Source organism: Poecilia formosa, unplaced genomic scaffold (assembly GCF_000485575.1).
Source record: "Poecilia formosa unplaced genomic scaffold, Poecilia_formosa-5.1.2 Scaffold307, whole genome shotgun sequence".
Lineage (NCBI taxonomy): Eukaryota > Metazoa > Chordata > Actinopteri > Cyprinodontiformes > Poeciliidae > Poecilia > Poecilia formosa.
In genome coordinates this window covers 235,348-258,172 of record NW_006800246.1, presented here as the reverse complement: position 1 = coordinate 258,172, position 22,825 = coordinate 235,348, and the positions used below count along the sequence as shown (strand labels likewise).

Sequence of the window (22,825 nt, the reverse complement as noted above, 5' to 3'; positions counted from 1 at the left end):
ATAGATAGATAGATAGATAGATAGATAGATAGATAGATAGATACCGGCTAAGGATACCACATATGAACTACTGTGCTCATTCATTCATTCAGAAGTGCCATTGTCTTGAATTGAACACAGCTGTTAAATAATCCTACTAGACCAACTGAACTTGTTGGTTTTTAGACTTAGATTTTAGACTTAAGAGAAATTAATAATGAAACTTCATTGCTCCACTAAACACTGTCGTTAAAAATATGCTAATGCATTTCATTTTCTAAATATCTGCAAGCTAACACACTGGATCAAACACATCCTATGTTAATGGTGAAGAAAACCCTTTTAGAGAGGTTTAAAGTAATACTGATTTATAAGAGAGCTGAACACGATAGAGGATGTGTCGATAGCTTAACAAGTGGAATCTATTTCTAAAGGAAGAAAAATATGGCTGCAGAGAGAATAAGCAAATGAATGTCATTGTAAGATATGTTTATGAAATCTGTACAATATTCAGAGGTTTTATTTTCTAGGTGTCTGATCTGAGACGTATTTTAGTTCTTCATTGGATTTTCTCTTGCTGTGATTTTTGTATGTTTGTCATAGATGCTATATTACTGTACATGAGCTTAAGTGTGATTTTATCTGTGAAGAAAAGAATCCAAATAAACTACTTTCACAAAAAAATTAGTTTTAACTGGAGTTGTGATCTAATTTGCTGTGATGTCCTTGTATATGTGGATTACTTGGGTTTTAGTCAATAGATTTCATCCTGAAGGCTCCTCCAGCCTCACCCTGTCATAGGCAGAGGGTGATGGATGAAAAGCTTTGCTACACAGATCATTTACACATGTTTTTGACAGAAGACAGAAAGCATTGCAAGAGCTCTAACCTGAGACTTCAGTCTTATCATGAAAGATTTTTGCACAGGGAGTTTAAATTATTTCATATGTAAACTAAATCAACAGAATAACGAGCTTTCACTCAACAAGAAAACACTGAAAAGATGGTTGGTGTGGACGCAACAGATTAGTGAGTGAAAGTCCTGAAACTAGTAATCAGCCATGAGGTCCAGTGAAAGGTTTATTAAACAATGTTTGTCTTTTTGAGATGTTTTTTTTAAACACTAAAGACAACATGGAATCTTTTGTGTGTTTTTATACTTGTCTAGTTATCACAAAGTGATTTTAGAGCCAAATAAACACCAGATCACCTTCGTGATTTTTAAAACTCTAGAAGTAAAAGAGATAACTCTTCCTACATTACTGTATGATGTCAGTTTTTCAGTTAACGTTTTTATCGTCATCATTCCCTGCTGTTCTATTATACCAGTTTGACCTTATATGTTCAGCCACATGTTGTTTCAAAAGTCATTTGTCGTCTTCCCACAAAACAGATGACAACAATTCTACAAAATATATTGACAGAGTGTTTTCATGAAAGACAGCTGTTGGTAGAACCTCTGGATTCAGGATGTGTGAGCAGACGACTGTCTAAGATGATCCAGGAGCTGCAGCGTTGTTGTTCTGCTTCCCATTTTCCTGCTCAGCTACAAGCAGAGACAGAAAGGAGGAAAGTCTTCCTTAAGTCATGTTCTCATCCTCTGAAATGAATCCTAAAGCTGCACCAGTCAAACTTGCCCTGCTTTCCTCTCTGTTTATTCTTATTATAAAGTAAACTCATGCTAATTTATGCAGTGTGACTCACCCATGCACACGCTCAGCAAATCCCTGTGCAGTTCAGGGTTTCTGCGATGTTCCAGGTTAACTGCCGGTTGTGTGCCGTGTTAAATTTCCTGTCCTGGCAACCCAACAGCAGTGGTGTTCTCAGGGACTTTAAATGCTGTTGGGAAAAAAATCTTATCTCTGTGTTTTTGTCATGGTAAATCAAGAGGAAGAACTACAACTTCTTTCTTACACTAGCTGCTCCTAAAATAAGACAGGTTGCTGCAGTGTGCAAACGGAGAGGCAACAGCATTTCTTGGAAATGCGGTCTCTCTGCTTCTGATTAAAGGCCAGGAGCACATGATGGCATGGGAAGGTGTGGACTTTCCTCAAACCTTTTCCTCCAGCTGGGCCTGCTTGGAGATCAACGAGGACCCAAATGGTTTTCATGTTTCTCTGAATGAACAGCCTTCATTTTACTTCAGTTCAGTTTTTATTCATTCAAATTGCATCAATTTGAAACCAGACTGGTTTCAAACAATGCAAAATGTTATTTACAAAATAATACAAAGTTGGCACTTCTAATGGACTTTTAATGCAACTTTTAAAGCAACGTTGCATTAAATGTGTCATTATTTACAGATTGACACTTCATGTCAACAGTCATAGACATTCATAAAGACTCATACATGTTCATGACAGGTGTATTGTCATGTTTATGACTGTCTTATCCACACCCTGTCACATAAAGTGTTATCAATTTTTCTCTCATCTTTGTGGCATTTAACAAGTAGAAATAACTTTTTAATCTTTTTAATTCTAACTGACCAAAGACAAGAGAAAGTTGTTCTGAATTAACTTTAGATAAAGATAAAAAGCTGCATGTCTTTGTATTCAGTGTAAACTTCTGGTTTCAACTATATAAAACTGAACTGAGTGAAAAGCACGGGGCTCATTTCAGTCTCCAAAGGGAAAAATAAATTCTATTGAGTCCTTTATTTAAAATGTAACAGTGAACACTGTCATGCATTACTTATAGTTATTGTTTTTATTAAAGGTATGTATTATTTATGAGTCTGTCTGGCTTAAATGCTAACTACTGAAATATTTGCATTATCTACACAACTTAGTATGCATAAAACAGACAGAAGTACATTTGATTTGATAGTGTGCATAAAGTCTGCACATTTAAACACTCAGAGAGTTTAATTCAAACAGCTAAATTATTTCTTATAAGATATTCAGAGCAAAGTATTACTCTTTCTAGTGACTAGCTGCCAGTGCTGAGAGAAGCATGCTTACGCTGTGTCTTCAGCAGACCAGTGATCATTTGTTTTGTCTTGGCTGTTTAGCACCAGATTGTTGTCTGTACCAACCTAAAGGTGATCAATTTCTTTCCTGTGCAATGATTAATTGTTTCTGCTAATCAACGCCATCACTGTGACGTCATCTGCAAACTTAAAAATGAAATTTCCTTATATCTGAATACATAGTCATGTGTTAACAATGTAAACAGCAGAGAGCTGAGAACAGAAAACAACAAACTACGGTCCATAACTATGCAGATGATGCACAATTCTATTTTACAATATCATCAGGTGAATGTAAATCCATTCAAACACTGAGCGGATATTTGGGACAAATCAATGTGCAGAGGTGTCAAAACTTTATTCAGTTAGTGATGGACTCTGACCTGAACCTTCAGAGTCACATACAGACAGTTACAAAGTCAGCCTTCTATAACCTGAAGAACATCTCCAGGATTAAAGGACTAATGTCTCAGCACAGTCTAGAGAAACTCATCTAGGCATTTATCTTTAGTCACACTGAGAGAGAAGAGCAGAACCAGAGGATGGGCATGGCAAAGGGGTGGAAAACTGAAAAGCTGCTGAAACACTGAGTTCTTTTATATTAAGACCTATTTGTTTAGTGCTGGTTTTGACTAGAAATATTTGGAACATAAATTAATTGTAGTCTGGACTGCATGTTTTTATTGAATGGGTCTGTATGTTAGAGAAATTTAAAATACAGATCCATTCAATTATTTAGATTATTGAAAACATAATTGTGATAAAAAATTTATTTGTCACTAATAGCTAATAAAAACATGACATTTGAAATTAGAATATTATATCAGACCCATGAAATAAAAACTATTTTTAAAAACAGAAATGTGAGCTTTACATAAAGTATGTTTAAAACCTGGTTAGATGTTATTTTTAAAAGGAACTTTTGAAAATAACTCAATATTTTAAATTATTGAATGTCTGACCTACTTTTTCAAATTATTTTCATAAATGCAGGATGATTCACTAGGCCTTAAAGTTTCTGCAGCTGAAAAAAAGCAAGGTTAACTAAAGTTAGATTAAAGTGGGCAGTTTATCAGTTCGTTTGTTCACAGCTGCTGTGACCCTGACATTCAGTAAAGGGCATTCAGAGCTCGCCCTCCTGTTGTATTGATCAGTGTGTTCTTTAAATACTCCAGAAACACTGCTTAAAGTCCCAGAGAGACTGTGAGCTTTTATCTCACTACTACACAACTCTTCAACACTCCTTCTCATATAAAAGAATAAAAGAGAATGGGTGAAGGGTGTCAATGTGCCAAACTCCTTCTGAGGATGAAGTCGGCACACTGCTAAAGATCTTTGTTCCCTTTTCCGCAGGCAGACAGCAAAAACAGATGAAGGAGGTTGAATAAATGATGTCATCCTCTCACATCTTTGTTTCTCTGGTTTGTTCCTCCAAGGTACTAAAACTCAGGGATTCTGATTTGTGATCTATAATTCACCAGGCTGGTTGCTGTCAGATGTGAAGAAAAAGGTGAAACTAGTTTCCTCATCACAACCCTGAGTTCACAACATGTTCTGCTGTAAATGAAAGAATCAGGTTCATTTTTGCTTCATTAGTTTCCATGATGTATCCAAACTGCAATGTACCAAATCGGCTGAATGTCTCTGAATATAACATACTGAAAATGAAATATTCATATATGTGAAAAGTATTTGTTCCCTTGCAGAATTCGTTTTTGTGACTGTCAGGGATTTACACAAACCGGCCAGAGAGACTCTAAATGATTTCAAAAAAGATACTTAGTTTATCACAGAAGAGTCAAAAAATGTTTCCAAAAATGATTAATTGGACCCAGAACAGAAGTCAATAGTAATGTTCTAATTAAATACTGTTGGAATAGAGCTGCCAAAAATAAAAAAATAAATAAAAAATACAGAAATAACCAAGTTTCTCTCCCCTGGCAACAAATGCTCTGACCCACTCAGGAGGGTACACCAGCCATGAAAGGAAGACAAAGCAGCTGTTACAGTTACACTTAAATATTTTAGATAATCAAAGACATTTTAATATTTGACAAAGATAACCAGAAGAAGTACAAATAATGATGATTTCATTTATTAAGAGAGAGAAATTCAAATTCAACTGCCATCATTTTAGTTCAGTTTATATTTTATTGATCCCAAAGGGAAATGAAATGTAGCTCATATTAATTGAAATTAATATAAATTAAACCAGATCAGAACCAGAACAGAACCAGAACAGAACCAGCCTGATTTACCAGGCTGTTGAGCCTTTTTAGTTCTCTGGTTCTGATGCCGCTGCCCCAACGGATGACAACGAAGAGAAGATGCTCTCAACAACAGACTGACAGCATTTTATTTCATTGTTATTATTGTAATTTTATTGTAACTTAGCGCATTCAATTAAATACGAAATACGAAAAATAGAAGATCTGCAGCGGTTTGCTGCAAACTTTGAAGGATCTTATCTTCCTTAACAAGACCAGTCTGTCACACCAACCTGGCTCTGGGTCAAATAGTATTCACTCTAACCAATACCTGCTCGTTCTGCCGTTGGCAGCAGCAGCTGCCATCAGGTGTGTTGTGGAGGAATTTTAATTTACCACATTGCAAAATTGATTTACTCCAGCAACTGTGGTGGAAAGATGAAGTTATCGAAGCACTGTTAAGGTGAAAGCACTCAGTCAGGCTGAATTAATGGATATTGTACAAGATGAGGGAAAAGACTGCATTAGAGAACTCTGACCCAGTCGGTACATTGCATTTTATACACAAGGACAAAAGAAGTCCAAAGATATTTACATGAAAGTCTGTGAGAACCAGCTTCTCAATAGACTGCTGTGAGAACTGACTTTTACACCAGCACTGAGAGATGACCTCCAGAGTGGTATGCAGATAGACCTGACCCACACAAAGGTCAGCAGCATAATAAGGTGAAGACGTAACATAATCAAAAGTTTACAAAGTTTAGAAACTGAAGTTTCACAGTCAAGACTTTAGCAAGAAATTACATTTTCCATTACAGTCAAACTGAAGGATTTTCAATCATAGATACTTTTTTTAGATGGAGTTGTGACGTGTTGCTTTTTGCATACCACATTCAGTAATGGCCTGATTCTACAGCTCTAGAATCAGGCCATTCTAGAGCTGTAGAATGTGGTAAATGTGGGAAATGGATTGTACTTGTATAGCACTTGATAAAGTCCAGAGGACCCAAAGCCCTTCACCCAACAGTCAGTCATCCCCTCATTCACACACACACTCACACACTGATGTTGAGAAGCTACTGGATAGTAGCTGTCCTGGGCCAGTCTGAAGGAAGCGAGGCTGTAATGCACCGACAAGGAAAAACTACGTTTTTCATTTAGGTTTTAGGTTTAGGAGTGAATTGAGTTTTGGTTAGGGTTAGGCTGTAGAAATGAATGGAAGTCAATGGAAAGTCCCCGCAACAATAGAGACACAAACATGTATATGTGTGGGTGCATGATTGTTTATCCTGTGTGTCTGTGGTGGACTGATGACCTGTCCAGAGTGTAACCCACCTCTCTCCCAATGACCACTGGATACAGGGATCTAACCCTGCAACCCTGTACAAATAACGGGGTATAGGCAATGGATGGATGGACAGAATGGTGTCTGGTGTCTCACAAGTTCTGAAGTTCTGGAGGTTTGGTTGGACAGCTCAGGGATCTTCACTTCCAGTCCTCGAGGTCTGGTTTACTGCAATGTTTAGATGTGTCCCTGGTCCAACACACCTGAATCAGATTGCTGAATGCCTCCTCGGTATGCAGTCAAGTTATCCAGAGAAAGCGGTTAATACCTTGTTTCTCCCAATCCCTGTCCTCAAACACACTGTCCTGCATGTTTTAGATGTTTCCCTGCTTCAATACTTCTGATTCAAATGATTGTAATTCTGCAAACGCCTGTTCATCAGGCATCAGTTGAGATCAGTTGGACTGAAGCAAGGATATACCTAAAATGGGGCAGTGAGCCTTGAGGATCAGAGTTGGGAAACACTGGACTAATACCATAATACCACATAGACGATGGTGGCTGGGAAAGAGTACGTACATGAAACACTATAACTAAGGTTTTGGAATACTGCGTAGAACTTCTGTCCTGACTAGGAGCTGCAGGATCCAACAGTCATGGACTGGAGTTTGTGAAAATGACCGAATTAAGACATCTACATGCAAAGTAATCTCATTAGAACAGTAACATTTTTTAATCCTGAACTGAGGTACAAAAACCAACGCCAAGAAATGAATTGTGTTACTAATAAACAGGAGGTGCGCAGCAGAGGGAGCAGCTGTCAAAACATCTTCCAGGGTGAGATGGAAATAACTGCAGCCAAAACCTCAGGGAGGATGTGGAATAGATGCAGCAGGAGTTATGTTTATAATGGTGATTACTGCTACTGCTGTGAAGGCAGCAAACTGACTGCAATTCAGCTCATCAGTGATGATGTTAGACTGCCACCTACTGGCCTTCAGACTTACACTCCCTTTAAGATCAGCTTCAAATTAGGTCAGATGGGGAGTTCTTGTGTGAGTAGATTTGGTAGGTTGGTCACCTATGGGAAGATTCGCACACTTAAATGTTGTCTCCATTTATATGAAAAGGGTAATCTGTTCTGTGTTATTTTAATATTGAATGACATCTTGCCTTTTGAGATGTCTGCACACAGGCCTCTAGAGTGCGACCTATTTAGTTACAAATATGACCAGATTTCTCAATAGTGCACCTGAAAAAAAAATCTCTGGTCGCAAAAAAAAAAAAAAAAACCCTCCTAAACACAGACAGGAAGTCTCAACGTGCCACATGAAATGAGGTCCAGGAAACACGTCGCTTCAGCCACCTCTTTTGACTTCGTTCCACACAGACACCGTACTAGCCTTCTTCATGCAGGTACTAAAAGCATACTACTGCCACCTTCTGGATGAAATTATGTTTAAACAAAATAATGTTTGTACAATATAACATTTGTACAGTGTAACTCTGTAACGTGATATTAAAAATGTATTTTCCTCCGTGGCAGCAATAGCATTCGGTGGGTAACAGCAAAGTCGAGTCGTCACGTGCAGCGATGTCCGTCCGTGAACAAAAAAAATAAAAATACTAAGATCAAATACTTCCTCCACGACAAAATTTAAGTCCTGTGGTTAGCAAATTGAAGACCAACTTACTTTATAAGACATCTGAAGGCCTTAATTTTAGATACATGAATTTAAGACTTTTTTAAGGGTGTGCAGACGCTCTGGTGAAGCAGCGCGTCTCTGCCTGACACCTGTTCCCATTGGCAACATCTCAGTCTAGGCAGCTTTCAGTCGTAATTATGAAGTACTTTTATGAGGAATAGTTTTACGTCATATCTATAAGGGAATGATGTTCGATCAAGTGTGGAAAAACTATGATGGAAACTACAGGATCTGAAAAGAGAGAAAAAAAATGGCGAGACATCCAAGCAGCAGCCATTAACTTATTTATTATACTGAATTTACGAAAAGTAAAAGTAAACAGTATTGTACATGTTTAGTCTGTAACCAGATGGTTGGTGGTTTTTGAAAAAGTACTCCACTGTACACAAGGCTGATGACATTACAACCTCTTTAAATTCCCACCTTTTGACTTGTTTTTAAAAACACCCAAAAGCAGACGACGTGGACGCTCCGGCACAAACACACCGAAGTAAGGCGGACATGATGGTGGACGACCCCTTCACTGCCATGTAGGTTCAGGGAAATGGTGGGAGCAGTGGTTTTACTGGGATATACTGAGGGGTGGAGGAGAGGGAATATCAGCCAATCGTTGGGGTTTCTGCAGCTTGATTAACAAATTCAAAATCCAAACATTTTCTTATTGTCACATGAGATGGATGGAAGGTTAAATCCAACATTTACATGAAACATCAATGCTTCCAGCTAATATCTCCATCTTGACTAAGTCCTGGGGTTGATTTTAGAAGTATAGGTGCATGCACAAGTTCACAAAAGCACTGATATCCAGCTTAAGATCTTTCCCAAATAATTATCTGACTGAATATGATGATGTCGGAATAAACTTTGTGCTTATCTAGCCACAAAAATCAGCTTCTCCAAGTTAGCAGAAAACAGAACAGCCCTGAATGTGACACTCAGGCTGAAAACACCTTTTCAATTGGGTTATAAAAAACAACAAGCAATAAATAAATCAAGGCATTTCCCACAAGTTTTTAATCCGTCAGCTCGGATAAGAACCTTTCCATAAACAGAAACATGTCATAATGACAGAAACAAGTCATTTGGACTGCAGTTCTGATCTATAATACAGTGGTGATCTTTAACTGACTACAACTGTATATATATATATAAAATGATAAAGCGCTGCTGCAGTATTTCAGATGTTTGCTGTGTAAAAGCTAACTGTCAGAGAGAAAAAGTCTAAACAAACAGACAAATAAAAAAAATCTAATCTTCGGTCTGGAATGGAAACTTCAACAGTAAATAATATTTAAGTTGATTTAGATTTGATGATATCTTACACCTCACAGGGCTGCGGAGGCAAGAGAGCACCCCAATACTTCAATGGAAACTCGGCAACAGGAGTCCACAGTGTTGACCCTTCCGCCCTCTGAGGTGTCCTTTGAGGGTCCCTGACAGCCCTCCAGGTGTGACTGTTTGGTAAGTGTGGAGGGTGCTGCCACCGCCACCCAACAGCAGGAGCAACCCTGGGGTCAACATGGGGCCCCCAGCATACACAAAAGCCTTGATTCTGGGGGCCCACAGTGGTTCAGATCTGGGGCGGGGTTCAGAAAGGATGATGGACAAATTGCTGCAGGATGTCAGGGGATGTTCAGCTGCAGGGTGATTGAGGGGAGGGAATGTGGGCAGGGAGGGGTTCTGAGGGCAGTTCTGATGGGGAGGGGCTGGCGTACGCGTGGTGCCGATCCAAATCTAGAAGGTCTTCCTGTGGATGGCACGCGCTCTGTCTTCTTCATATTCCCGCTTGGACACCCACATCTTCTTAAAGGTGTCCAATGATGCCAAGATGGAGCCGCTGCCAGAGGAGAGAGAGAGAGGGGGGGGTGGCAGAGTCAGCAACAAAACCATCCACCATCTTTACCAGGGTCTGACTTAAAATACACACTAATTATTCCAAACAGTCATTATTTCTGATACAAAATGAAGCTAAATGGTAAAACAGTGTGAAAAAAGTCCATCCTATCAGCTTGTGATTCAAGAAAGTAGCAGCCATCTAAATAGCATTTAGAGGAATAGAATAGAAATAGCCATTATTGTCCCACAGAGGGAATCGGTGCAAGCACTTTAAGAAAAGCAGGAGATTGAGCTTTAGTGTGATTTTCCAGCTTTAGAGTGAATTTTACACAATTAGCTGATATCTGTCAGAAGGAAGGACATTCAGCAGTTTCTGTAGTGTTTTGGTTTATTCTCCTGTACTCTCTGTTACCCGGTGAGGAGCAGCTCTGCTCTCCACACAGACAGAATAAACCAGCCAGCCATGGAAAAAAACTCTGAAACACCGATGACATCCCAAAAAAATAAATAAGTCAAAGCCTAGCACAAGGTTCAGGGTCAGTGAGTTTTATGAAACAGGAGAAAAATTCAGTATGTTTTGTCAGCACATGGTTGACAGGAGGGACGAAGATAAGACTACTAAACAGAGATGAAGGTAGTTAGCTGCAGCCAGTCAGCAATGTTCTACTGAACCACAGCTGGTTGCTTCATTTGTGAAACAGAGCAGAAGTAAATGTTGACTTCATCATTACTACCCACTTTTTAGGTTAATAGACATGGTTAAAATGAAAAAATAAATAAATAAATAAAAAAGAAATTAACAAAAATTGAAAAGGAAAAAGTGTAAAAAAAAAAAGAAAAGAAAAAAAACGGAATTTGGACAATAATAAAATGGATTTCATATGGCCCGAGATTAATGGGCAGATTCATTTCTGCCCATTAATCTGGGAAGGGTTAGGGATGCAATAACGTCAGAGGTCTTACCCGATCCATGTGGAGTACAGCCGTTCCTGGGGAGCGGAGATCTACAAGGCAGAAGAAGAAAAAACAATCAGAAGGTAAAAAACAACAACAAAAAAAAACAGAAATAAAATTCACATTTCCACTGGACCCGGTTAAGTGGCCTGGTATGGATAATGAGGAACAACCAACTCCCTGTTGGCTCTCACAAATCCTTCTTTGATTCAGAAGGACATACTGGTCATTTTGGGGTTTTTGTTCCCTCTCTGAGTCAGATGCTCTCTACATCTACACTGAACGATCTCATTCTCTCCCAGGGAGGAAACAGCCTGTATAGAGCTGGGAGTCATTCAGTTACTCCATGATGTAACATACATCAATAACAACAGTCTGAAGCAGAGTTGGACAGTAACTAGTTACATTTACTCAATTACATTTACTTGAGTAACTGTTTTTGAAAGAAAAAAGAAGAAGTCCACTTTTAGGAGTATTTTTACTACATTGTACTTTTTACTTTTACTTGAGTAATTTTATTATTATCACTACTATTACTAAAGAAAAATTTCTGGAGTCTTCACCCACTAAATGAAGAACAAACATGTTAAAATAAAATTCAGCAGACACAAACACAGACCTGCAGTTTCTGTTAAAGTTTTACTTTTGTTACATTTGGTTACTTGTATGAATTATTGTCATTTTCTTAAAATACCAACATTTCCACTTATATTTTGGACCATCTGATGATGTCATTTTAAAATATTAAATAATTTGATCAGTTACTCAGTATTTTTGAGCTGAGTTTTTACTAAATGCTTTTTTACTCTTCCTTGACTCGTTTCTTGGACGGCTACTTTCTACTTTTACTTGAGTAAAAATATGTTGAAGTACTGCTACTCTTACATGAGTACAATTTGTGGGTCCTCTGCCCCCATCTGGTCTGGAGGAGTCTTTTCAAGACAGAGCTGCTGCTTTACTCAATGCATGACCCATTTAGGGGCAGCTTGGTGTTTCAGCAAAGAGAATGAAGGATGAGCTCATTCAGGACAGCAGGAGGTGGACCTACCTTGATCTTCACGTCTTTTGGTGCGAGTTTTTTGACCTCAGTTAGTAGCCTCTCTCCAAACCCTGAGAAGAGCCACAGAGCCAGTGAATCAGACAACAGTCCAGAAGTTTGGAAGAAACTCAGTCTCACAATGTCTTTGTTCAAAAGCCAGTAGATCTGTGGATTTTATCATATAAGTATGATATATTGTGCAGCATTAATGTACATGTGCTTCCATGTTTGTTTTCTCAGTGATAATGAGAGCTTTACTAACCTTTGATCAGTGTTGACCCGCCGCATAGTACGATGGTGGAAAAGAGCGTGCGCCGCAGGTCCATGTCAGACTTCTGGATGGCGTAGGCCAGGACCTCATGGATTCCCGAGCTCTCGTCTCCGATCAGGTCGGGTCTGAACAGCAGCTCTGGGGCCCGGAATCTGGCCGGTCCGATCTGAGGACGGGACGGCTGATTTCAGAACCGCTCCTTCAACATCCCTCAGAACCATCACAGAGTCTGCTGGACTTACATTTAAAGTGCTTCCATCAGGAAGGACATACTGAGCCTTCTCCGTTTCTAAAGTCTCATCCTTCTGCGGGTTCAGGGACAGGTAGCAGGCTCTCTGAGCAGCAGGAGAAACACCAGATTAGATGCTTTTTCAGCCTAGAGGAGAAGTGTTTGTGTAACGGAGCGTCTCGGCAGCCGTCCCCCACCTCTTTTATGGTGCGCACCACCTCGAACTCAGCTGATGTGTTGAAGTTGTAGCCTTCCTTGCGCAGCAGCAGACGGAGGTATCGGGAGACGTCTCTGCCAGCGATGTCCACACGCATGATTGAGTGTGGGATGGCGAAGCCCTCGTAGATGGGCACCACATGGGTCACACCGTCACCAGAGTCCAACACCACCCCAGTGGTGCGGCCGGTGGCATATCTACGGCATTAAACACGGATACAATGTGAATCTGTCAGGACAGACAGCAGCTGGTTACACTGCCCTCTACATGCAGGGCTGAGTATGGCAGGTAAATGTTACATTAAATTAAAGGACAGGGAACCTTGGACCTCACAGTCTGAGGATCTAAACCTATTAACAGTTAAGATGTAAAGATTTAGCATAAAAGTTCAGTAACTTTTATGCTAAAGTAAATTTATTCTGTCAAGCTTCTACTTCCTTCAAAAATAAAGATAAAAAAGATTGGATATGACATTCTGGTTGCAAACAGACAAGTATTAGTATCAGTGCCCCAGCTGACTGTATATGGCTAAACTGATAAATCACCATCCACTGTACATCAACTGTATGGATGAGAACTTTAAAAGTCAAAACACAAATTTATCAGGAGGGATTATTACAGCCAGGCTAAGAAAAAAAAATTGCGAGAAAAAAAAGTCATACAAAAATGAAATAATACAAGTCGTACAATAAAATGCTGTAATATGAGAATAAAGTAGTCATATAATAAGAATAAAGTTATAATAATAGTCATAATTATATCAGAAAAAAAGTCTTATGAAAAAAAGTCATACCATTATGTTAATAAAAATATGAGAAAAAATAAATTGAAATGATACAAAAACAAAAGTCATAATATGGCACAAAAATTACTATGATACAAGAATAAAGTAATATTACTAGAAAAAAGTTGTAATATTGATAGAATGAAGTAGTAATTTTATGATCCCTGCCTCACGAGAAAGAAAAAAAACTAAAATGAGAAATGTTGAGCATCTTGTGAACTTAAACTTCAGGACTCTGAAGTGACTGTGGAAACGACTGAGTCCATTTAGAAGGAAGAACCACGAACCAGATGAGCCAATCACGTCAGATCTGGATAACCATCAAACACCTGCTGCCAGTAAATCCACTTTTTTCCAGTAATTTTACAACTTTCCTCTGGTAATATCGTGTTTTATTCTATTAATTTTTATAACTTTATTCTGATCATTTAAAATAAATAAGTAAATAAATAAATAATCTCTTATTCTGGCCTAAATACTCCACTGTAGATTACTGAACGGTAAGACATGAAACAAAATGGACTGGAGACGCAGCAGTTCTTACAAGCTCAACACGGCCTGCATGGAGATGAAGAGAGCAGGAACGTTGAAGGTCTCAAAGAAGATCTCTGCGGCCTTCTCTCTGTTCTTACTGGGGTTTAGAGGAGCCTCAGTCAGCAGCACAGGATGCTGGCAAACAATCCAAACACAACAGGATCAGCTGCTGCTCAGGAAGCACGCTGTGTGAAAACACACACACCCCAGAGTGAAGCTCACCTCCTCTGAGAAGGTCTGCAGCTGCTCCTTGGAGTAAACGTACTGCCAGATCCTCTCCATGTCGTTCCAGTCGTTCACTATCCCATGCTCCATCGGGTAGCGCACCGACAGCAGACCCCTGTGCTCCTGACGCATCAAGAGGGACACACACACACACACACACACACACACACACACACACACACACACACACAGGTGACGGGATGAACCAAACAGTCTTCATTTTTGCAAAGCTGACTCCTTTAACGCACTTTTAATGGAAGTTTTAGTACAACTTTACATTAAACGTGTTATTACTTACCGAATACTGTAAAGTTGGCCACTTTAATGGACTTTTAATGCAACTTTAAATACAACTTTACATTAAACATGACACTATTTGCCAAATGACACTTTATGATAACAGTCATAAATATTCATGTTCATGACAGGTGGTGTGTCAGTCTTAGCCACACCCCTTCAAATAAAGTGTTACCAAAAGAGCTCTCCAAAAAAAGGAAGAAAAACAACATGAGAAAGAAAGAAAGAAAGGCAGAAAGAAGGAAAGAAATGAAGAATAAAAGAACAAATGAAGGAAAGAGAAGGAAAAAAGAGAGGGATGAAAAAGAAAAAGCAGATGGATGGACACAATGTTTAGACAACAGAATAGTAAAAGAAGGGGGAAAAAAGACAAAGATAGAAGAAAAGAAAGAAAGGCAGAAAGTCAGCAAGAAAGAAAGGAAAAGATGAAAAGACAGAAAGAGCAGACAGATGGATAGACGATGTTTAGACAGTGGATATGGAACACAGTCTGGAAATACTGAATCTCTCCACACTCCAGATTTCTTTTTCTCTGCTGGTTCCCGTCGTTCCTGCCCTGTGTGCCGTACCTCTGCCTTGGGTCCGATGAACAGATCTCCCTCCAAGGCTCCAGCCATCACGCGCACATGCTTGGGACGTCCCACACTGAACACACACAGTAACGCTATTAAAAATACTGCGCATGCCAACCAGATACAAAAAGGCCTGAGAGCACATGAAATTACAAAATAAGTTGGTGGTGTGATTCTACATCTACATGCCCAAATCTGTCAGCTGAACATACAACACCGTGTTCAAGCTCAACTCTGGAAACTAAATCTGTGAGGAGATCCACAGGAGGACACTTACTAGTTAGGGAAGCAGTATTTGGGGATCTGGTCACCAGCAAAACCAGCCTTGATGACCCCCGACCCCTAAAGAGAAGAAAAGGGATATTTCACCACAGTTCTGCACTCCTCTACGCTTCAGAAAGAGAGAGATCATGAGACTCAGCCACCAACAGTCACACACTCAGCCTGAAGAAACACTGAGCTTTACAGGAAACACTTTGTCCTTTACCGACTGCTTCAGTTGGACTCGTTTGTGATTTGAGATAAACCAAGTATAAATGATCATCTTCTTATGTCTCTAAACTAAAATGTAAAACATGCAGTCTGTTAGGAGTAAAACGATTCTGCAGCAAAGTGATTTATTTTTCAAGAATTGAACTACAACAAAGTCTGTAAAACAAAAGACAGTGACTACTAAATAAGTTCTACAAAAAAGGCAGCTGGTTACCAAAAAAATACAAATAAAAGTACAGGCTATACATCAATAAAATGACTGATAAATTAACAACTGCTTTGAAAAGAAAATAATTTTGACAATTATATGCTACTACTGATCAAGGAGGTTGAACTGGGCTTATGAAGTAAATCATCTCAACAGTCTCAGTGTGTGAGCATTGTTGTCTGGGTCCAGCTCTGTACAGGTAACTCTAGCATTCAGAAATACTGTCTGATGCTGAATCAAACACATCTGCTTCTGACTGGATGACAGTATGGAATCAGGTCCTAATTATCCTAAACGCAGCGTGTCCTCAGGATGCCCCTGTTCCCTGTTCCTGGTCGGGAAACGGCAGGACCATGCACTGCAGCAGAGTCCTGACACACTATTAGAAACGTTCCAGTCTTCACAGATGTATGAGTAAAAAGTCTGGATAATAAACTTTTATTGTTTTGAAGAATATTTTCTATGAAATCTTTAATATTCCAATACTGTTAAAAGAAAACACCTAAGGGTTTGATGAAATGTCTCATTTTCATTCCCACCCAGTAAAATCTGACTATTGTTGGTCTAATATGTGTACACAGGGTGTTTCCTAAAACAGTGTTAGATTTTTGCTACCGTTGAAACCTCTGGATCACTGAGTTCCTCATTAAGTTATTCATATGTTCCTGTATCTTGCAGAGCTGAATGAAGCCTTTTACAATGAGTCTAACGCGATAATAGTACACACCGCTACAGCTAACCGGTTAGCAGCTTTAGCTCCCGTCGCTGCTACATGAATCTCCAGTTATTCTTAACTGAAGCTTCTACTGGTAGCATTCCCATAGGAACATTGGGAAGTTGTGAATGGAACTGGTGCTCAGGAAAAACGTCCGCCCGTGGATTTTCCCCTGTATATTCGCAGCTGTAACACAAAGGTAATGTAGGCTAACGGCCATTACCAAGCGGCCTTGGTTTGGGTGTGGATGAATGACATCATCATACTTACATTATCAATAACCACCGGCTGGTTAGCTAAAATGTCATAGGACTCCATGACAGACAGGGTTTTTCAGACACGTTCCTAGCGATCCGCGAGTGTCACCGTCTTCGTTTAGTGTTGTAAGCATGTAAAAAATAACGCCCTGTCACTGTGCAGTCCACCACCGCCGCCGCTGTTTCTGCCTGCTGCTTCCCCACAACAACAAATGCAACACCACGGCGTCCGCGTGACTGACCGTGAAGACAGCCAATCAGGTTGGCGAAAGCCTTTGACTGACAGCAAATGTAGCCAATAACAATGCTTAATTTGACGGCTGTCCATCAGCGGAGCAGTGGCTTTTTTTGAGCCAGTGGAATGATGGAATAAGACCCCCTGCCCTGTATGTTTTTTTGTTGTTTAACTAGTTTTTTTTGTAAAATGCATGGTAATATGTATGCGTATGTTTAAAAAGCATAATAAAATAACTGTATAGTCGAAGAGTCTTTTTAGGTATCGATTGTGTTCATTCTAGGTGAAAATGTACTTGTGGATAGGAACGTGAATGAGGAAAGTTAGTGAACAGGGACCTTTTTACATCTTATATGTTCCAATTGAATCCAGATTTTTATTTTATTCCCAAAAGGAAATCAAATGTTGTTGTAACTCATATTATTGAATCTTCTTGAATTGTTGGAGATGCTAATGGGTCTGAGTAACAGCGGTCCTGAATAAGCCTCTGACTGAAAATATTCTGTGATTGTGTGTCAGTAAGATGATCCCCTGGATTGTCTATAATGTTCTTGATTTTATGAAAAATAAAATCAAGAACCAGCCTTCTTTATCAGGTTGTTCAGCCTGATTAAGTTATTGGCTCTAATTATGCTGATGAAAATATTACACTCCACATCAGACTTACCAAAGGTCTGCAGCATTTTGTTGCAGACACAGAAGGACATAAGTTTTTAAATGCAAGAAGCAAAGTTTTGTGAAGTTGATAGGAAGAAAGCCATCTGAAACCCAGCTTTTTAGGGAAAGTTTTTTTCCATAGTAAATCAGAATTAGCTTTATTTACCAACTTTTTGCCTTCAAATTTGACTTTCTTTCCTCTTCGTTCTCAATTAAGATATTCGAAATATCTTCATTACCTCAAAAACGGGAAATTAAAAATAAAATATTTTTTGGAAATAGGTGGTTATAACTCATCATCACAAAATATTATCTGTACTTAGACCAAAACAACGAGAAAACTTGAACTCCTTTGAATTAAGTTAACTTACTCTTGAGACAAATCAAAGATGTTTTCGAAATTTTCAGGATCAATTGCAGGCAACTAGGTTTTAGGTAAAATTTGGCTGTAAAATAGCTAAGGAGTCAAAACACGTCTTGACTCCACTAGGTCCACACTAAATTCGCCTCTGCAAATAGATCATGACGCTACTCTTTACGCCAATTTTTTCTACGTTTTATAACTAACGTGAACGCATCAACAGACGTCACATACCCATGACCAATCAGGCAGCAGCTAAAGGTGAAACCAGAGAAGCAGCAAAACATATCACGTCGGTTGTAACAGTGGAAAGGTTTTCTGTATGTCAGGTAGGCAGCGGTTTAACATTGTCGCAAAAATGGTTCGATGGGTCATTTTTAGAGATATTTGTTTACTGTATTCTCTCCTTGTGACGTTCGCGGTTTGTTAATTATAATTGGGTAAAGTTGTAGTAGCCTACGTTGCTAACATTCTTAGCTGTAGCATGACAGCGCTGAAGTTAGCTTCCGATCTGTCACTTGATTAAAAAGGGCTGTTCACTGTTTCTAGGAATTCTGGAGTACCTTTGATTAACTCGAAATCAAAATTTAAAAGACTTGAAATGGTTAAACCTTCGAGAAATGATCCTATGTTGGTGACAGACTTGTTAAATCATAGCAAGATCTGAGAACTTTTTATGCTGTAGAAAGCACAACAAATGCCAATGCTCCAAAGTACGGATGTAAAACTTTATTTATTTAGCACGTTTCGAGATGAAAATTACAATCTGCTTCAACAAACAGAATAAAAAAAAAACAAGACAAACGAAAGGAGACTATAAAAATAAATTACAAGTTATTTTTGGAGCAATATTTCAGATTTTGACGTTCAGATTACTGTGTGTGGAAGAACCAGAATTACCATTCCCAGCGACTGAGATAATTCAGCTATTGTCTGTCACTAATGTTGATTTTAATTTTTTTCTTTCCTTCATGAAGAAAAGATTCATTTTATGCAGTAAATTTAAATCTAAAAATCTGACCTGCTCTGTTCCACTAGCTTTAAGATCAACTTAAAGCTAGTGGAACAGCTTTAAGTTGAACAGCTAGTGGAAGTTGTTCCACTTTTGTTTCCCAGGTTCTTGCTGGAGTCAGATGGGTCCATCAGAACCTGTTCAGTAACGTCATGGCCCTGACAGAGGAGCAGTCTGAGAAGTAATGTTCCTTTTCATTCTTCATTTGAATATTTTGTAAAATCTGAGCAAACCCTCACAATACATTATATATCTACAGACTTCTAGTTTATTTAAATCATTTCTAATGTTAAATTTTATCATCCCACTTTGAGAAAGTTGTTTTACTTGTATCTTGAAAATGCATATACCACTTCTTTATCTTGTGCACATCCCTGCCTTTTAATCAATTTCCTCCAAACTGATCAGCCATTCTCTCTTAGCATATTTTTGATTATTTAAAAATGTTTTCTAAGTGAATATTTGAACATTGTTGATGTTTTTTTACTTACTTAAAGCATTTGAAAGACTCTTGACACTTTAAAAGGGAGTATTATGTGAGCTTTATATAATGTTATTTCCTCATTAAAATCCATATTTGGAGTGATTCTGTGATTTTTTTTATTTTTTATTTTTCCCATGGTCCTATGAACGCTTGTAAAGGAGAAACATAACATTGCTGAAGGCGGATTGTGTGAAAGCGCAGGAGCTTCTTAAAGAGACAGAGGCCCAATCTCAAAGTGTTAAATTGCAAAGTGAAATTTCTTTTAAGTAACGTTTAACATAAACGGCATTTTTATTACAACTGAAGGTAACATATTTGCCTGATTGTTGTATAATTGGCACTATGGGCCTGGAAAATGCATAATAATAATACTGCCTCTTTATTAGCTGTAAACGGATTATCCATGACTAAATTATTGTACTAATACGTACACATACTCTGAAATATAAATGTTGTCAGTGGGTAGTTAAAATGTTGTCAGATATGTAAAATATTTTTTATACTTTCTCAGTAGTTTTAAGAATCTTTGTGGGATATTTCCAAAGTATTTAACGGGTATTGATCTGACTTTGTGTGTTAAAATGCCCACATGCAGAATTAGTTTTTTTCTTTCATCTTCAGTTGGTCAGCTCATGTTCAGGTTGCTCAGCTTAATGTGTTTATCATGCTTATAAATTTACAAATGTTCTCCCTACAATCCTTTGAACACAGCTGACCTCTGTATGAAACTGTGTTGTGTGTGTGTGTGTGTGTGTGTGTGTGTGTGTGTTTGTAGACATTGCTGGGTGTGTTTCGCCACTGAGCGGGACGACCGTGGTGCAGAGTGGGTGAGCCCCTGCAGGTGTAAAGGCTGCACCAAATGGATCCACCAGTCGTGTCTGCAGCGTTGGCTGGACGAGAAACAGAAAGGAAACGGCGGCGGCGCCGTTAACTGTCCGCAGTGTGGCACCGAGTACTGCATCATTTTCCCCAAGATGGGTGAGGACTGGAGCAACCTTTGACTGGACCGTACCACGTACCAGGATTCTCTCTTGTGGCTTTTATCTAAAGAGAGTCAGAAACTATATGCAGGCCTAGCAGAGCTTTACTCTAAGCAGCCCAGCTGTTTCCTCTAGCCCCCTACAGGCAGAGAAATGCAACTACAAGAGCTGAAGAAAGTTCTAGAATTTGTATCTCTCACACTTTATTTTAAAAAATTATTCATTCTGTTTGACTCATTATTATGTAAAACTAGTGTTGAAAAGATTACCTTAATCTTGATGAATTGATTATTGAAATAATTGTCAACTAATTTCGTAATTGAATAATTGCTAACTGGAGTACAGACTCCAGTTAACAACACATTTAGAGACGTAATTAAGCCAAAATGGTAAAAATAAATCTGTCCAAAGACAGCAGTTGGCCCCCCGCCACACTTTCGACACCCCTGGGTTAAATGAAAAATCTGCAGAATGTGCTAATTTTTTTTCTCAGAATAATCGTCAGAATTATTCTGACGATTATTCAGAATAATTCTGACGTTGGCCATAACCCTACATGTAAATGACTGTTGTTCAAATCACTCAGCTATGATGCACATTTCTCAGTTTTTAGACACCGACATGAAAGTAAGAGAAGACAACAATTTATCCTTTGTGTCGTGCTGACGTGACTGATCCGGTTCTGTTCTGGTCCCCCAGGCCCCCTGGTGTACTTCCTGCAGCAGGCGGACAGAGCCCTGTCCCGTGCCAGCCCCTTCGCTGCAGTCGGAGTGGTTGTTGGGACGGTGTACTGGTCAGCAGTCACCTACGGAGCCGTGACCGTCATGCAGGTGCTGTCAGGTGCATGGAGGAACCACTGAGCCGTCACCTTCTGCAGTAGCCTTACCTTTCTGGCTCCCCCTGCAGGTGGTGGGGCATAAGAAGGGTCTGTTTGTGATGGAGCGGGCTGACCCTCTGTTCCTGCTCATGGGCCTGCCGACCATCCCCGTTCTGCTGGTCCTGGGGAAGATGATCCGCTGGGAGGATTACTTAGTGAGGCTGTGGCTGAGATACTCCTATAAACACGGCCCTTCATCAGGTGTGTAACACATCATCTTCCTCACTCAGCCCCCTGTGACATACTGATCCTGGCTTTGTTTTGTAGGTCCTACTTAAAGGGCAGTATTATGTATTTTCCAGGCATATAGTGTCATTTTATAGCATAATCAAGTAATTGCTACCTTCAGTTGTTAGAAAATGCCAGAAAATGACATAAAATAAATTATAATTTGCAATTTAATGCCTTGAAATTGGGCTCTGCTCTTTCTGAAACTCACAACATGGCTCCTCTATTAACCCTTTAACATCATTTTTAACAGCAGTGCTCTGAGAGGTAGCTTCTATAATGAACTAGCAGATCCACAGTTCCACCAGGTGTTTGCTACTTGCTGCTGGCTAGTCTGAAGGAGCTGAGTGGGTGAGGACTGCTTTCTGCTCTGTGAGGCAGAAGCTTGGAAGCTGCAGCTTTGAGATTCAAAGATTTGTCAAACATGTGTGAAAGAATTAATGCAACACTCTTGGTGTATTTGTGAACAAGGAATAAAATTCTAACATGATGTAAAGCTAAAAAAACATATTTTACATAATACTTCCCCTTTTAAAATCATTCTTTGATTCAATAGCAGCTTCCTAAATGGCATTTCACTCAGTGGGAGCCTCAGTTCTACTGGTTAGCTCTTTAACAGCACATTCTCAGTTAACATAGTGTGCGTGTGCGCTTCTCGTCAGGGGGTGGTGGTTATCTGCCGCCCCTGCGTGCCGAGGGGCCCGGCGCTGGAGACCACCTGTCTGTGTCCAGGACTCTGTGTGGGGCGCTCATCTTTCCCTCCATAGCCAGTCTAGTGGGACAGCTGCTGTTCAGACGGGTTACCTCCAACCTGCAGCGCACCATACTGGTGAGTCTGCCTGGAAGCTGGGGAATTCCCAGCGCATTGCGTTTCATCTTAATGCAGCATGGGATGTTGGTGCAAGGATGGAATTGCGGAATTTAATAAACAAAATGAAATCCACAATAAAATGCAGAATTTTACAGAATTAGCTGATATTTGCAAGAAGGGAAGGACATGCAGTAATTTCTGTCGTTTTGGTTTATTCTCCTGTACTCGCTGTTACCCGGTGAGGAGCAGCTCTGCTCTCAACACAGAAAGAATAAACCAGCCAGCCATGGAAAAGAAACCTCTCTAAAACACTGTTAAAAAATAATTCAAAGTCTAGCACAAGGTTCAGGGTCAGTGGGTTTTATGAAACAGGAGAAAAATTCAGTATGTTTTGTCAGCACA

General features: G+C 39.4%; 2 protein-coding genes and 1 long non-coding RNA gene across 5 annotated transcripts in view; 1 reads left to right on the top strand and 2 right to left on the bottom strand.

Annotated features, from left to right (window-relative positions):
- LOC107833014 (uncharacterized) overlaps positions 1-100 on the bottom strand; it is a 3,282-nt gene extending 3,182 nt beyond the window's left edge. The window contains exon 1 of the long non-coding RNA XR_001658725.1: positions 45-100. This is a non-coding gene — a long non-coding RNA (uncharacterized LOC107833014). The remainder of the gene's footprint in view (positions 1-44) is intronic.
- An 8,315-nt stretch (positions 101-8,415) lies between these two features.
- actr1b (actin related protein 1B) lies at positions 8,416-16,998 on the bottom strand. Its single transcript, XM_007572715.2, has 11 exons — positions 16,792-16,998; positions 15,384-15,448; positions 15,104-15,179; positions 14,235-14,360; positions 14,023-14,147; positions 12,675-12,891; positions 12,491-12,583; positions 12,240-12,414; positions 11,987-12,048; positions 10,948-10,988; positions 8,416-9,985 (listed from the first exon to the last, which is right to left on the bottom strand). The coding sequence occupies exons 1-11, from the start codon at positions 16,837-16,839 to the stop codon at positions 9,883-9,885; spliced, it is 1,131 nt and encodes a 376-aa protein (XP_007572777.1). The 5' UTR covers positions 16,840-16,998; the 3' UTR covers positions 8,416-9,882.
- Positions 16,999-17,701: 703 nt separating this feature from the next.
- marchf5l (membrane-associated ring finger (C3HC4) 5, like) overlaps positions 17,702-22,825 on the top strand; it is an 8,739-nt gene continuing 3,615 nt past the window's right edge. For 2 of the 3 annotated variants that reach the window (XM_007572717.2, XM_007572716.2), the window contains exons 1-6: positions 17,702-18,360; positions 19,148-19,224; positions 20,303-20,505; positions 21,207-21,337; positions 21,414-21,585; positions 22,275-22,441. In XM_007572717.2, the coding sequence (XP_007572779.1) occupies positions 18,268-18,360; positions 19,148-19,224; positions 20,303-20,505; positions 21,207-21,337; positions 21,414-21,585; positions 22,275-22,441 (843 nt within the window). In that variant the 5' untranslated portion in view covers positions 17,702-18,267. Of the gene's footprint in view, positions 18,361-19,100; positions 19,225-20,302; positions 20,506-21,206; positions 21,338-21,413; positions 21,586-22,274; positions 22,442-22,825 lie in introns of all 3 variants that reach the window. The other variant, XM_016661011.1, reaches the window with a different exon arrangement.